At 39.4% G+C, this 15276-nt stretch overlaps 1 protein-coding gene across 3 annotated transcripts in view; it reads left to right on the top strand.

Moving 5' to 3' along the window:
- Positions 1-8639, top strand: part of LOC122975999 (fibroblast growth factor 14-like) — a 57573-nt gene extending 48934 nt beyond the window's left edge. For all 3 annotated transcript variants that reach the window (XM_044344228.1, XM_044344231.1, XM_044344229.1), the window contains exons 4-5: positions 1819-2017; positions 2354-8639. In XM_044344228.1, the coding sequence (XP_044200163.1) occupies positions 1819-2017; positions 2354-2502 (348 nt within the window). In that variant the 3' untranslated portion in view covers positions 2503-8639. The remainder of the gene's footprint in view (positions 1-1818; positions 2018-2353) is intronic.
- Positions 8640-15276: the final 6637 nt, after the last annotated feature.

A 15276-nucleotide genomic window follows, 5' to 3' on the forward strand; every position in this document is an offset into this window, starting at 1 on the left:
ACTCAATTTTGGTCTCATCACTCCAAATAACTTTGTTCCAGAAGTTTTGAGGCTTGTCTAGGTGCTGTTTGGCATATTGTAAGCAGGCTGTTTTGTGGCATTGGCACATTAATGGCTTTTTTTCTGGCAACTTGACCATGCAGCCCATTTTTGGTCAAGTATCTCCTCGTTGTGCATCTTGAAACAGCCACATGCAACTTTCAGCTGAAAGTTGCATGTGGGTTTTTCTTTGCAACCTGAACAAGTTTCCTGGCAATTGTGGCTGAAATCTTTGTTAGTCTACCTGACCGTGGCTTGGTATCAACAGAACACTTAATTTTCCACTTCTTTATCAGAGCTTGAACACTACTGATTGGCATTTTCAAATCTTTGGATATCTTTTTATATCCTTCTCCTAATTTATAAAGCTCAACTACATTTTCTCACAGGCTCTTTGGCAGTCATTTTGCTTTCCACATGGCTCAGTATCCAGTAAAGTCAGAGCAGCCCTGGACGAAATGTGAAAGGTCTCTCAAGAGCTGAAAACCTCATTGACTATTTATACACAGACACTAATTACAATCAAACAAGTCACAGGTGTGGAAACTTACCCTTCATAGCCATTTAAACCTGTGTGTATCAACTTGTGTCTTTATTATCAGGCCAAACATTCAAGGGTATGTAAACTTATGAGCACAACTGTATATGTATTTAAATCAACAGAATAGTTGATGATGAAAATAATCATTAGTTGTAGCCTTATAGGAAAGCTTTCTATCCCAAACTTATTACATTCAGATTACATAAGAAAACAGTGGAGGCTTCCTACAAGAAATAAGATATAATTGATCTCAGCTTTTAGATGTAAATATTGCAGAAGAAATTGCGGTTTTTCTGATAATCAGAATCTATGGAGGCTGACTTCTCAGACTGCCTCTCTGACCTCCCCCAAGAGATGAATGTTTTATCTCAGGCTGTCTTTTATACTTGCCATGACTCAGTAGTGCAAGCGGACACTAGGGAGAAACTGTTTCTCTCCCAGGAAGAATAACACCTTGTTTCTGTGCTGAAATATGTTCCGCTGGAGGCGCCGGCACCCATGGAAAAGAGTTTTGACACATAACAGCAGAGCTGATGTGGGCGGGAGGGTGAGATCTTGTGGGCTTCGTGTCACTAGGATCAATCTGTTTTGTTTGTTTTTTTTTAAAAAATCTGTTAAATTGGTTTTTCATGTGCATACAAAGAGACTGTCAGGGGAGAAAGACATGAGTTAGAACAATATATCACTCAGTCAGTGTTGTTTTACTCCTCCCTGTACAACTCAGGTCAATATAGTTTCATTACTTTTTATATCTGCCCACAGAAATCATTCAAGTTTCGTGTGAGAGGATTTTGACTGAGGGGTTTATTGAGTGAGAGCCGAACCAATCATGTTTTTTTGAGATGATACTGATATAATGAATAAAACTAGATATCAGTATATAAGCTGATATTCTTTTTTTTTATGTAAACAAACAATTTGTGATGAAGATACAATATGTATATGTACAGTATGAGTAAAGATATTTTACAATTTAGCAATAAACCATTATTATAGATGACAGCAACAGTAAATTTTTTCTATTCATTTTAATTGTTCAGTATCTGCATCTTTAACCAGTTGTCTCCCACTGAACAGTAAGTCAATGTTTTCATCACGCGTGTGTTTAAAATATTTTCTTACAAAGACTTTAACTTACAAGAGTACAACAACTAAATGTATAAATGGTGGTTTGAGAATATATATCTGTTGAATAATATGACTGACATCTCTTTATATCTGTCTGTCTGTCTCTTCAGGAACTGTTTACAGCGGAGTGTAAGTTTAAGGAGTCGGTGTTTGAGAACTACTATGTGATCTACAGCTCGATGCTCTACAGACAGAAGGAGTCGGGCCGGGCCTGGTTTCTGGGCCTCAATAAAGAAGGACAGGCCATGAAGGGCAACAGGGTCAAAAAGACTAAACCAGCTGCACACTTCCTGCCTAAACCTATAGAAGGTAACACACACATACACACACAAACCAAGGTTTTTTGGTTTTTGGAGTTTTTTTTAAATTGGAGTTCATTTATGTTTAAGTTCAATTAGCCAAAATGTATGTAAATGTTTCTTTTGATTATAGAGTCTGTAATGAACATTTCTTTCTCTTCCCTTCCCCTTTTTCTTCCTTTGCCTTCTATGTCATCCCTCTTTTTCTACTCATTCAATTCAATTCAATTCAATTCCCTTCTCTTCTTCTCTTACCTCCATTTTCTTTGTCACTCTCTTCTCCTCCTCTTCATCCTTCACTTGGTCCTCCCCTCACGTCTTCCATTTTTGTCCTCCGCTCCTCAAGTTGCGATGTACCGAGAGCCTTCGTTGCATGACGTAGGGGAGGCGGTGCCTAAACTCGCCGGGGGCCCGCCTTCCAAAAGCACAACCAGCGAACCGGTGGTCATGAATGGCGGCAAGCCAGTCAACAAACCCGACAAGGAGGAGACATAACCCTGCCCCCCTTTACCCTCACCTGGCCAACCAGAAGCCAGGAAAAGCCAGAGACTCGCCCCACTGCTGCACTCTCAAAAAAAAAAATTAAAAAAATAAAACTGCAACAAAGGTAACAAAACAAACAGCTCAAGTTCTGACTGGTCAGCAGTGGGGCCGCGCGTCCCGCCTCACCTCTCTCTCCCTATTGGACGGATCCGGTGTTGTGGGGCAGGGCCAGAGGACGGAGTGCTGCGGCTGGTGGCGGGGGGGGGGGGGGGGGGGTGGAAGAGGAGGAAGAAGACAGTAAAGTCAGGCCAATGCCAGCCAGATATTTTGGAACTGGGACAGTGGCACGCCCTCATGTTGGAGACAAAATGACTTCTTAAAAATATAAACAAACAAAAAAAAAAGGGAAAAAAAATGTCGTCTTCACCGGTATTTTTCTGTGACAATCTGTAAGAATGAGGCCCCTTTTTTTCCTCTCCTGATAGTACTATTTTCTGTTGCCAGGTATGCTTGCTTGCTGGTGGCTTCAGACACACTCACACTCACATGCACACCACCTCCAGAATCGACCACATGGATTCGATCTTTGAGTAAGTAAAGAACAGATTAAAAACATCAGCAAATAGCTGGCAAAGAGAATAAACACTAAACACTGATGATTCAGACGATGCTTACTCATCGATCAATTAAGATTCGGCACAGGACATTCTGTACCGAGCTTACGATGACATGTACTTGAAAATAACCCTGTGCATTACATACAAAGCAAACTCTGTCCCTCTAATTTTGATCACATACTATATAGCTATTATTAAATTCTGCAAGTTCTTATTTGACAGAGACACTGTTTAAACACCACATAGCTTAAAGCATGTTTGTCTTTTTCGGTATTCCTTTATTATCTATTAGTTAGGTGGTTTATTATTCTTCACACACACACACACAGCGCTATCAAGCTACATAGTTGTACAGACGCAAACGGATTTTAGTTTCTACCTCTCTGTCTGACGTGTTTTTTTTTCTGTCCCTTAATGGCAGTTATGATTTCCACACCGCTGATACAAGTGTAGCTCAGGAGAGGAGATCAGCCGACATGTCAAATTAAAGAATTTCGGCACTGAAAATGAAGTGATTTCCACACATTCCCGGTTTGTAGCAACATGGAGTGTATAGGAGGGGTTGTGGGGGCATGCTGGTGTCCAAGCAGCATGGTAGCAGTCAGTGTTTACATGGAGTAGCAGATTAGATATTGTAGACTGAGGTTTTAGCGGAAAAAGAGTCAAACCTCAGGAAGGGTTTAGACAGCGCTCTCAATCATGAGGAGTACTGGTAGTACTTTTGATTTCTGCTGCCTTCCCAAGTACTTGAAATAAAAGGTAGGAATGAGGGTAAAAGAGAACAGGGTAAATGATGTTAAAGCCACTATGTGTAGAATTTGAACATTTCTGACTTTACTACCCAGTGTTAAATGGGTCGGACCCAGTCTAAACCAGTTGAGTAAGGTCTTGTTGTAATTATGCAGGTCTCAGGCAGTGGTGGAAGAAGTATTCTGATCCTTTACATAAGTAAAAGTACTAATACTACAATGTAAAAGTATTTAATTACAAGTATAAATCCTTCATTCAAATCCTGATTAAGTAAAATGTATTTAAGTAACAAAAGTAACTGCTGGAAAATGGCCGCTGTCAGTGTTATGTTATTATTAAGATATGTGTCAGTGTGCAGATACTATTTTACTGTTGTAGCTGGCCGAGGTGGAGCTAATAAAACAAACAAAAAAAATGCTGCTACACAAATTTGTATTATTATTTTTTTTTACTTTTCTCTAAACTTTGCCATTTTAATAAAATATCAGATAATTTTTATCTCTTTGGGCTTCAAACAGTTATTTAAGTGGAACCTTTTGTTAACTTTAATGTTTTCTTTAACATTTTTTAATAAGCCCATCATATGTTTCTTTAATGTCAAATCTTAATCTGCAAAGAAAATACTAACTCTAGCTGTCGGATAAATGTAGTGGAGTAGAAAGTGCAATATAACCCTCTGAAATGTGGTGGAGCAGAAGAATAAAGTAGCATAAAATGGCTACTCAAGTAAAAAGCAAGTGCCTCAAAATTGTATTGAAGTACAGCAGTTGAGGAAATATATATACGTGGTTACTTTCCACCAATGGTCTCAGTTCTGTGTGTCAATCCGCAACTGGAACAGAGCGGATTGACTTTCAGCTCTGATCACATGCATATTCATCGCAGGAGAGAAATGTGTTTTTTGACACGAGGCGGAGAGTGTGAACTGTGAAATACGGGATAAATTACACGTATTGTTACGTTTTTTTGAACTGCAGCTGGATGGCTGCTGATCGCATTACGCTGCCAGTGTTGGTGTTCTTACTCTATGAGGTTCTGCTCGGGTCGACGCCATTTTGGATCGGGCCTAATTATCCTCGGGTCTATTCTGACCTTGTTTTCTTTTATAAATCATTTTATGCATGTTGGGTTTTTGGCTGGCTTACCACTGGGTCCTCTACACAGATGAATGGGCTAAAAGCAACACAAAGACAGCACCAATTTTCTCCCAGATTGTCTCATTTTTCCACAAACAAAAGCTTATACCATCCGAATAATGTCAACAATGTATAATCATAACAATTCTTCACATAGTGGCTTTAAATTAGGCCTGCATAATGGCCTATAAAATCAGGTTAGGTTACTGAGAAAGTATTACGAATGTGGTTTCTGTAGAAAAATTATGAGAAAACAAATAGCACAGTGATAGCAGTGTTACATAAAGCTGTCATCAAATCAGAATACTGAAATATGGGTCTGTGTGAGACGCGGAGAACTACAAGGCAGAAAATCAAATGCCTTGAAATGAAATTAAACCAAATAGATTCCCATGCTTCGCCCTCTCACTGTGACAGTCAACATGGCACCAATCTGTTCTGGACTTGAATCCTGCTCGACACCCAGGCTTTCTGTTTACTCGTCTTTGTTTGACAAGCAAGACTAGACGCCAATTAGCTCCTCCAAAAGTTACACCAGTAGTCGGTCACATCACTGAGGAGATATTAATACTGTGATCCCGCACTTCTTATTAGTGTCAGTGACAACGAGGCGAATGAAGGCTCAGGATAACAGGGCTGCTACTGGAGACAACATCCATGTTTAATCAACAGAAACTGTGCATCTCTCCGGCTTTGAATTCTAGTTTCTAAAAAAACTGGAATAACCACTTTGCATTTTAATCGGATCATTGAAACACTGTCCGCTTTGCTGAAGATGAATGACCTCCGCTGACGTTACCAAACTACAAAGAAACAACAATACGAAAAGCAACAAATCAAGGCTGTGTGATTAATCAGCACTGTTGTGCCGACATCAAACGAGCACCAACCTGAATCAGCTGCATCCCCTCAGCAACAGGTAGCGTCTGTGTAGCAGGTGAAACCACTGCACTGCTGCTGCTCTAACGAGGGTAATGTCGTCCCGCTGTGTTGTACAGAGAGGATACACTCCACAGCTGAAGAACTGTGAAAATACTAGACAGCTCACAGTGTTTCTAATTGGCATTTCTCAGATTTTTTTCCCTCACATACACCACATTTTTCTCTCCTCCTCTGATCTCATTAGCTGTTACTCGCTTTCGTGTTCAAATATGTGCAGCGGACCAGCTACATGAACTTATGTAGTTTGATACTCAGGCTGGTGTCATCTCTTGGCCCCTTACTTAATATGTTTTGAAAGAAAAAAAGAGACCGCAGAACACAGAAAACAATGTATTAATGCCAAACTGGAATTGAAATATGTGAGAGTCAAGAGAGTTTAGCATTTGAAGTTTTTGTATCTGAAGAATCAATATGAGTAGAGAAAGTGTTATTGGTGCTGGGTGGCACTGTGAACCCTTGCTATGTGAGTGCCTCTCGTCAGCAGCCGGGTTTAAAATGTGAGAACCTGTTCGTTTATGTTATAAGCTCAGCCTTCCTGGGATCCAGCAAGATTTCCAAATTCTCACAGTCACTTGACTTCAGCTCTGTCTTGTCTTATGTGATCTCAAGAGCAAAAAGTGGGATGATGGTGCTGATGAGGAGGAAGTCTTTTGACCAGTGTTGTGCTTGTCTCAAGTCAAAGAAATGTGGATGTTTTGACTAACTTCTTGTGTCACTAGCAAAAGATTTAAAAAAAAAAAAAAAACAAGCCCTGACAATCAGGTCTGTAAACTTTTTTTTTTATGTTTAAGGATATTCTTCAACGTGTCCTGTGTTGTCCCAAAGTGTGAGCATTTAGAGATACAATAACAAGACTCTAGGACAGCATTCACGGGATTATTATGAAGCAGCTAATTTGTCCCACACACTGCTAGCAGAGAAACCAAACCTTCCTCCGTGAATAGAGGCCCAGCTTGTTAGGTTAGCGGTAGTCACATCCTGTGAAAGCGGCTATTGAAGATCCGTGGCACATGCTCAATAATTAATGACGGTTGAGGCCAGAGAAATATGGCCCGGTTTCCTGGCTACTGACCAAAGATACTGCTACAATAGTGTTTCCAGTCTGGTAATCACAGTTCCTGGTTCAAACAAGGAAGGCACAATTACTATCAGCATCTCCTGAGAGATTTGTCTCCACTGGTGGTTAGCCAGGTACCAAGGCTACAATTATGAGATATCTAACAGCGGGATCTGCACAGGAAGAGAGCAGCTGATTTAATTAGAAGTGAGCAATCACGACAACCTGGGTCACTTTTAATTTCCACATACAAGTACCATTCATGGTCTCGTGTAGCCATCTTACTTTCTCCTGCATGAACTGTAGCTCCGTCTCATGAAGGTTTCCACGCTCAGAATTAAAAAGGCACAAAATGGACACAAGAGGAGACATTATAGGATGAAAAAGACTTAAAACTGTAGTACAGGTGCACTTTAGAGACACTGGGATATGTAATGATTAGAACTGTACTCATGATGTAGCTTGTCTCCCTCAGGTTTTCTTTGTAGTTTTTATGTTCTACTTTATTCCTCGTACAAAAGACTGCCTTATTACAACCGAACCTGAAACGAGACAGTAAACGTGCTCTCCTCCTAGCTGTTTCTTGCTCCCAACACTCTCATCCCACACACACACACACACACACACACACACACACACACATGCAGCAGACACACACTTCACCCTATTTTACTTTTCAATTATCCTTTGATCCCCAATCTTCTGTTCACTGTAACTGTTCTAGCTTTTTGCTCTCTGCTCGTTTCGTAATCATGCAGCCAGAGAACTTATCCACACCTTCTCTTTTCTCTTCCGACGACCTTCACGTCCTCTCCTCCTCTCTCCGTTTGGACTGTTTTCCCCACTTGTTGCATGGTTTTTAAAAGAGGAAAGATGACGGGGGCTAATGCATGTGGTAATGTAGGAAATGTGTTATCAAAACAAAACAAACATTTACAGCGTAGCACCAGTGACGCTTTGCCTCTCGCTCATTTCTGCAACTGGTTTATGCTAAACGGTCATTTTTGATATTTGTTTCATTGATACATCCAAATCTTCTGGTGGCATCAGGAACAACTTATAAAGACATATTGCTTTTGAAGCATAATCCATCATTGCAATAATGGAGCAAAGGACAAATTAATCAAAATTACTTCAAATCACTAACATTGTTACACTAATGCATGTCTTATGTGGAATACTTTCAGCGGAGCATCAATATTTAATTCTGGTGAATGAGAGCAGGTAAAACGACAACTATGAAACAAAAACACAGGAACATGTGCAGTAATTGCTTGATATCCTTTGCTTCTTCTTTTAACAATGATGGATTGAGCTGCAGAAGTCAGAAATAGATGACACCAGGAGCCGGGATCATCAGACAGTCTTAACCAGAATTTATAGATGAAGGACACACTAAGTAAACTCATAGAATAATCACAGCCTGTTGTATTTTGCTAGTGTAAACCATTCCAGCCATGAGCCAAAAGCAAAATGTGACTGGTGCTAACTTTAAAGGAGATTACTCTGTCTGTCAGTAAATGTACAGTTACCTTTACATACATATTATGCAAACAGAGTTTGTCTGCACTGTACAGTTTGTGTCCAATTGTCAATTGTATACACACAGAAAACAATGATATTGAATAAAGGATTTATAGAAAGGAAGTGTGACTGGACTGATTTATTTACTGCACAACATCTCTGTAACCATTCATTCATTCGTTTAACATTAGTACTCTCACTTTGTGGTTTACGTGGTCCACTTTCCAGTATCACACACACTCATACACACCTGATGGTCTCCTCAATAAGTTCATTCATCCTTTGTGTTGACCGAAGGGCAGGCTGTATTATCAGCTGTTAAGTGACTGACTTTGCTCAGCAAAAGGACTGTAGACTATTCAGCTACAGTTAACTACAAGTAACACTGTCTGGAAGTGAGTACTGTAGCTTATTTGTGTACTATTTTTGTTTTGTTAGCCTCAAAAATGTATTGATATTGTGCTTTAAAGTCATTGCCCAACATATATTTTGCACTGCAACAATGCACACCAAGTCTGAGACTAAACTTCACATTTTCATGTTTTCTTTTCTGTTCTTTTTGCACAACTGCCCAATAAGGGAGCATCCAAGGAGAGGCCTCAGCTAGTTGTATTCATGTATTTGACTTGCAAACAAACTGGAAATGTGGGCAGTGATTCAGAGATGTGGAACTAGTCGAGACTTCAGCCTGCGGAGGTGACTCATAATTCACAAAATAAGATGTGGAGAAGGTAGATTAAGAAGTCACACCAAATTCCTGCTATTGCCGCAATCTTGTAACATCATTACATGACATTACATGACATGGCTTTCGCTGTTCAAAGCTGTCATTTCTGACAGCAAAATTTCCGAAGTAACAACTCAACCCTGACGGTTTTTTCCTTCCCACAAAATTACATCTTTGGTGTGCAAGAGGCAAGAGGAAAAAGACAAAAATAAAATGACTATACTTGCTCGATTTTGTGCCAATATCTTGCACGCAACTTTGAAGTTGGTGTGGAATTACCTGTAGCTATGCATACTCACAAAGAAATTTAAATTCAGTCAAATTGCCACAAACTCACACAGTACACCGGGGGGAGGATTGGGGCCCAATGCTAGCTTTGTCTGGTTGGTAATCCAGCCTTGGAGACACAAAGGAAGAGAAGTACCATCACTCCACTGAGCACAGTATGATGGAAGCACCATTAAACAGCTCCACTATCAGGCAGACGTGTATAGAGAGAGCTGGAAAGACGGCTCGGAGGACACATTCAGACAGGCAGGAAGAAACACACATCGCACAGAACCACACATAATGCATCGCCTGGCCTCCTTTAAATGACAGCAAATACTGTAATTAAGTGGATGTAATTAGAATTTGCATATGTAAATGTAATGTAAATTAGGTGTACTTTCAAGGGCAACATGGTGTTTAATTAGTGAAAAGGAGGCTATAAAGAACTTTAATTATACCCAGTGAAATGCTGCATGCTTCATCTCTCACTTAAGATCGTTCTAATGTTATTTGAGTTTTTTTAGTTGTTAAAGTATTAAGATTAGCGACTTTGTCATTATTTTCTGCATCTTGCCTCAGTTATTTTGACTCGATATGTATTACTCTTGTCATTCTCTGTCGTTTTAGTCATCATTTGTGCATTTTGCATTTCAGTAGCGACATCTGGACATTTTTTGTAGTTTTTTTTCATGCTGAGATCATAATAAATAAGCCTCCTGCATGATTTTACATTCATACTTTGTCATTTTGCTGTGTTTCTTTGATTCGTCACTGTGCAGACAAATTCAATTAAACTACTTTAATGTGAGCAGATTGATGTTAAGAATAGCTTAAGCTGTTTGAAATGGTGTTTTTTTAAATCTTATGAGAACAAGATATTACATAATTTTCTTACTTGGAAGCCATTTTTTTCTGCACTTTGTAGAAATCCATCAAGTTGCCATTCATGTCAGCTGAGTCTATTGTCCTTCAACAAAAAATAGTGTATGAGTGTTAAAATGTTCTCTACTATTCTTATTTAGATTTTTCCGGCTCTCTACATCAAATCTTGTATGAAGAATTTGTTGTTTCTTGAGGTCACAATGTCAGTCTTTTATTTCTTTCTTCTTTCTTTCTTTCTTTAGAGTTGCAGCTGTTGACACTGAAGTTATGCCCTCAGCAAGGTTTCTGGGAATTTGTGGGTTTTTAATCACATGAAGAGAACTTTACATTTTATGATTACACACATATTACACATCAATTAATATCTTAAAATTCAACCTTTTTTAGGCAAGTATTCTTCACCAGAATTATCTACCTTGCAGTGCAGAAACGGCTATATTTAGACTGCAATATAGGGAGATATGTTTACAGAAACATTTAATAAATATATAAAATAAAAAGTGAGTTTTGTGATTTTGAGTTCTGCTGGGGGAATTTGGACTCTTAGCCCTGTTTGGCTCACCCACTGTGGCGTGACTCAACCAATAAGATCATTTTAGCCACCAGCTAAACCAAAACTCCATTAAGCACAAAGCAAAATGGCTGAAGCGTAATCTCTTATTAAAAAGCAACCAATTATAGCTGGAATGCAAAATGACATTTTGTTATCACATAGCACAAAATGTTTCGATTTCCCGTCTTTTTGATTAATTTCATTAAAACAGCATCGAGTTGGGATTTTTGGTCTCTTATCTGCCACAAATGCACACACATACACATACACACACACACACACACACACACACACACATATAGTGTGTCCATGCTGAAGCAATGTGTTTGAGGTGGCATGAGAGCTCACTTGAGAGCCAGTTTCTGTCTGCCTCATTATCATCAAAGACAACAGGCGCTCCAGCACATGCACACGCGCACACACACACACACACACACACACACACACTTCTATGCGCACACACTCTTATTTGCACATACACACAAAGGCATGAGTCATAGATGGTTTTCATAGTAATCATGGCCACTTCAAGCCGCAATGTGAAATGTGCATGTGGATGTGCATGTGAAAACCTTGTATCTCCAAACTGTCAACAAGTGAAGAACTAAAAAAAGCAGCACAGTCTGTAGCTTAACCCCCATGTTTTTCTTTACTGCTGTCCAGCTGTATCTCTTAGTAGTCTCATGAACCAACATGTGGTAGGAATTTCCTCTTAGCCCCCTTAGAGGAGCGTCTGAACCTTTAACTGAAGATGAAACATGAAAATCAGCAGCAATATGTGGTTTTCACACAACAATAGCATTACATAAAGCTGTCTGCAGTTTCATTATAGTCCCATGGCAACCAGACTGCTGTCAATCACCCGGAAAGGTTAAGATCAAACCCCCCCCCTTCTGCTCCTTTGTAATTACTGCTTATATGCCTCATTATCGCTATTTGACTGATGTGAAAAAATTGTAAATGTTCTCCAAGAATTTTTCTTCTTTTTGGGCTCTGAACCAACATCTAGATTGTCATGGAAACCAAGGATGGTAATCATAAAACTGAGGAACATAATGTATTGATCTCTATTAGTGTGGAATTTAATCCAAATGTCTCATGGGTTCAAATTGACAACCCAAACCTCCTCTGGCTGAACAGTATAGATGAAGGTCAGAGGTCAGACTAGTCAGGGTGACACACGTCATGCTGTCACTATCACTTCTTCATCTCTTTTCCCCTTTAACCCCATCTCTTCTCTTTTAATCTTCTTTTTCTTCTTTTCCTCTGTCATCATTACCCTTCTTCATCTTCAGAACATCAGGGAGGGGAAGAAAAGGTTGATGAAGAAAGAGAAACACGAGGGCAGGTGGAGAGAAAGGAATCATTTCTCTCTCAGGTGATAAGTGACATTTGATGGACACACAAACACACACACGCTCATGCTCACACACACACACAGAGTAGGGCAGAGCACCATCCAGCCACGCAGACACATGGTCTGAATACTGATTAACCAATCAGAGCCCGTTTCTGCCCGGCACCAGAGATACTCGTTGGCTGCCATGGCAACCAAGAAAGCATCAACCAAGTGCCTCGGTGTGTGCGTGTAAATGTGTGTGTGTGTGTACTGATGTTGGATTGAGAAGAAACAAAACCATCTCCTCCAGCTTGGACAGAGGAAAATTATAAAACTGATGATGTTTACTGTTGAATTGACCAGTTCAACATTAACAACACATTTTTGGCTGGAAAGCGAACCCAAACAGTAAATGTGCCGCCAAATCAAAACAATGAACTGATAGAGGCTAAAAGGCTCCCTAAAAATGCAGAGTTAGGTAGTAATTATCAGTAGGAGTCATACTGTTCATGTTATGCAATCATTTGATGATTTGATTCATTATTAAAGGGGACATAACATGCTTTTTGTGATTTTCTGTCATTTATATGCTGTTATAATCTCAGATGTCTATGTTAAACATAGTCAAAGTTCCAAAACTTGAGGTGAACTTATGTAAAAATGCTCCCTGAGAGTCAACACCCAGGGCTTCAGCCTATTCTGAGGGCTTTGTTTGCAATGTTACCTCTACCTCCTCATCCGATTGTTTGCACATGCCCACAAATGGCTGTCAGTTCCATAGTCTTTGCTGCTAAGGTTGTTCCATGAGGCGTTCACGTTGTCGACTTGCATATTTTGGATCAGATTTCGGCTCAAACATGTACGGATGTATTTGAGAAGTTTATATTTTGAGTCAATCAGAACAGAGTGGGCTCATCATGAGGGGGAGCCTTAAAGAGACAGGAGCTAAAACAGCCTGTTTCAGACAGAGGCTGAACTGAGGGGCTGCATAAAGGGCAATTTTAAGATAAATAAGGAGTTTTTTGAACTGTAAATTATGCAAAGATATTCCAGTAAAGCCCCAGAATAAAAATAAAGACCTGAAAATGTGCATGATATGTCCCCTTTAATATAAAAAAGATCAGCTAATGTAGCTTTAGATTGGAAGTAAGTCATTTTCATGCAACATGCAAGCATTGTACTATATTGTTAAGTAAACGTGATCTAACCTGTTTCTGGTTCTATTATGGACAAAGCTTTGGCAACAGTGTGTCTGACACACTTTGATAACTGTGAAACATTTTATTATCTGAGAGGCACTGAGCAAGAGAAAAGAGAACAAAATTAAAGACAGAGAAAGCCTTTGTCTCGCTGCTTTGGCAATATTGTTCTCAACTGTCATGCAAATGAAGAGCATTGGACTGAGAAATATAGGGAGAGATGAGAGCAGAGGGAGATCGTCAATGAAAATCTTGTGTAATTATTCCATATGGAGCCAACAGCAAGTTTGCTTCATATTAAATTGGAACTTTATGTGATTAAAAATGTGATTTTCTCTGCATTAAGAAGATGTTCCCACTATTTATCATATTTTCCACATTCAGAGTATATATATATATATATATATATGTATATATCACAGAACTGCATCATGTCACCACACAAACAGTTGTATTTACCCATCCAATCCCCAAGATTTAGATTTCTCCACGCACCCCAACCATGCTGCTGCTGGCACACACACACACACACACACACACACGCTCACAAAGCTATGAGTCATAGGGTGGTTTTTCACAGTAATCATGACCACTCCAAACCACTGCATCACTTATCATCTCTGTGGAGCTGCGTCATGTTTAGCTTGACCACAGTTTCGCCACATTTAATCGGATCTAAACGTAGCTGAAAACAAAAAGCTGTTTTTGTCATATTTTTAGTTTTGTCAGCTCATGAGTCAGACAATATTCACCACTTTGTAAACTCAAGTTGACTGTTTTCTGTCAGAAACAATAGTTTGACATTGTTACAGACGGCTGTTTATTACCAACAGTCAACACTGGTTCCTTCTAACCATGACCACAACCTTCACAGAGACAATCATATCATAGTCCTGTATTAACAGAGGGAAAACCTGAGGAAATGTTCCTTTAAAAAGTGATTGATCATCACTCATTAATCATATCCACAAAAAGCGAGCATGCACTGGCTTCATGTTTGGATATCTTTGTGATATTATTAGACAGACAGATGGGGAGAGCAGAGAAAAGGAGGAGTGGATTATTACAAGATTTTGAAGGGCACCTCAGCAGGTTTAATATCGAAAGTTAGAAAGAAGCCTTCAATATCGGAATTCATAAATATTGCATTTCATATGAATATGATTTCCCTGGCTGGCTCTCATCTGACAAACACACACCAATGTCCTATTATGATTTGGGATATTCAAGCCTTTTAGTATCGAGCTGCCTCATCGGCTTTTAACTCACTAAATACGAATGCATTGGTTTCAAAGTCTACTGTGTATCTCAGTCATAGTCTGTGCCTCATTTAACATCTGGAACATGTGTATATTCTTCCTCTGTTTTCACATGCATGTTCTTCTTGGGATTTTTAAGCTTTAAATGTTAAAATCTGGAGCACAATAGATATGTATTTTTATATTTGTCAATTGAAAATCAGGGTTGATGTTGCTGTGATGTCTTTGTGAAGAGCTGAAGTTAAAATCAATGGTGAAACATCTGGGAGCAGTTCATTTTTTTTTATTGGTTATGTCCCCTTGGAAATAGGAAACCATGGGGATAAATAGAAAAAAAAATTAAGACTTAAAGATTAAGTCAGAGCTGGGTCAAAACAACTCTCTTTCTGGGACTAACGGGTAACTCAGCATGTTGGTTCATTCACAAAACAACCCCTCTACGCCAGGTAGGAGCCATATCGAGCGGTTTTTATCCCACCATTTTTAGAGAGTGGCTTTGAAGTCACAGCTCCATGGTTGGAGAGAGGGAGA

The sequence above is a fragment of the Thunnus albacares genome, chromosome 24 (assembly GCF_914725855.1).
Source record: "Thunnus albacares chromosome 24, fThuAlb1.1, whole genome shotgun sequence".
NCBI classification, from domain to species: Eukaryota; Metazoa; Chordata; class Actinopteri; order Scombriformes; family Scombridae; genus Thunnus; species Thunnus albacares.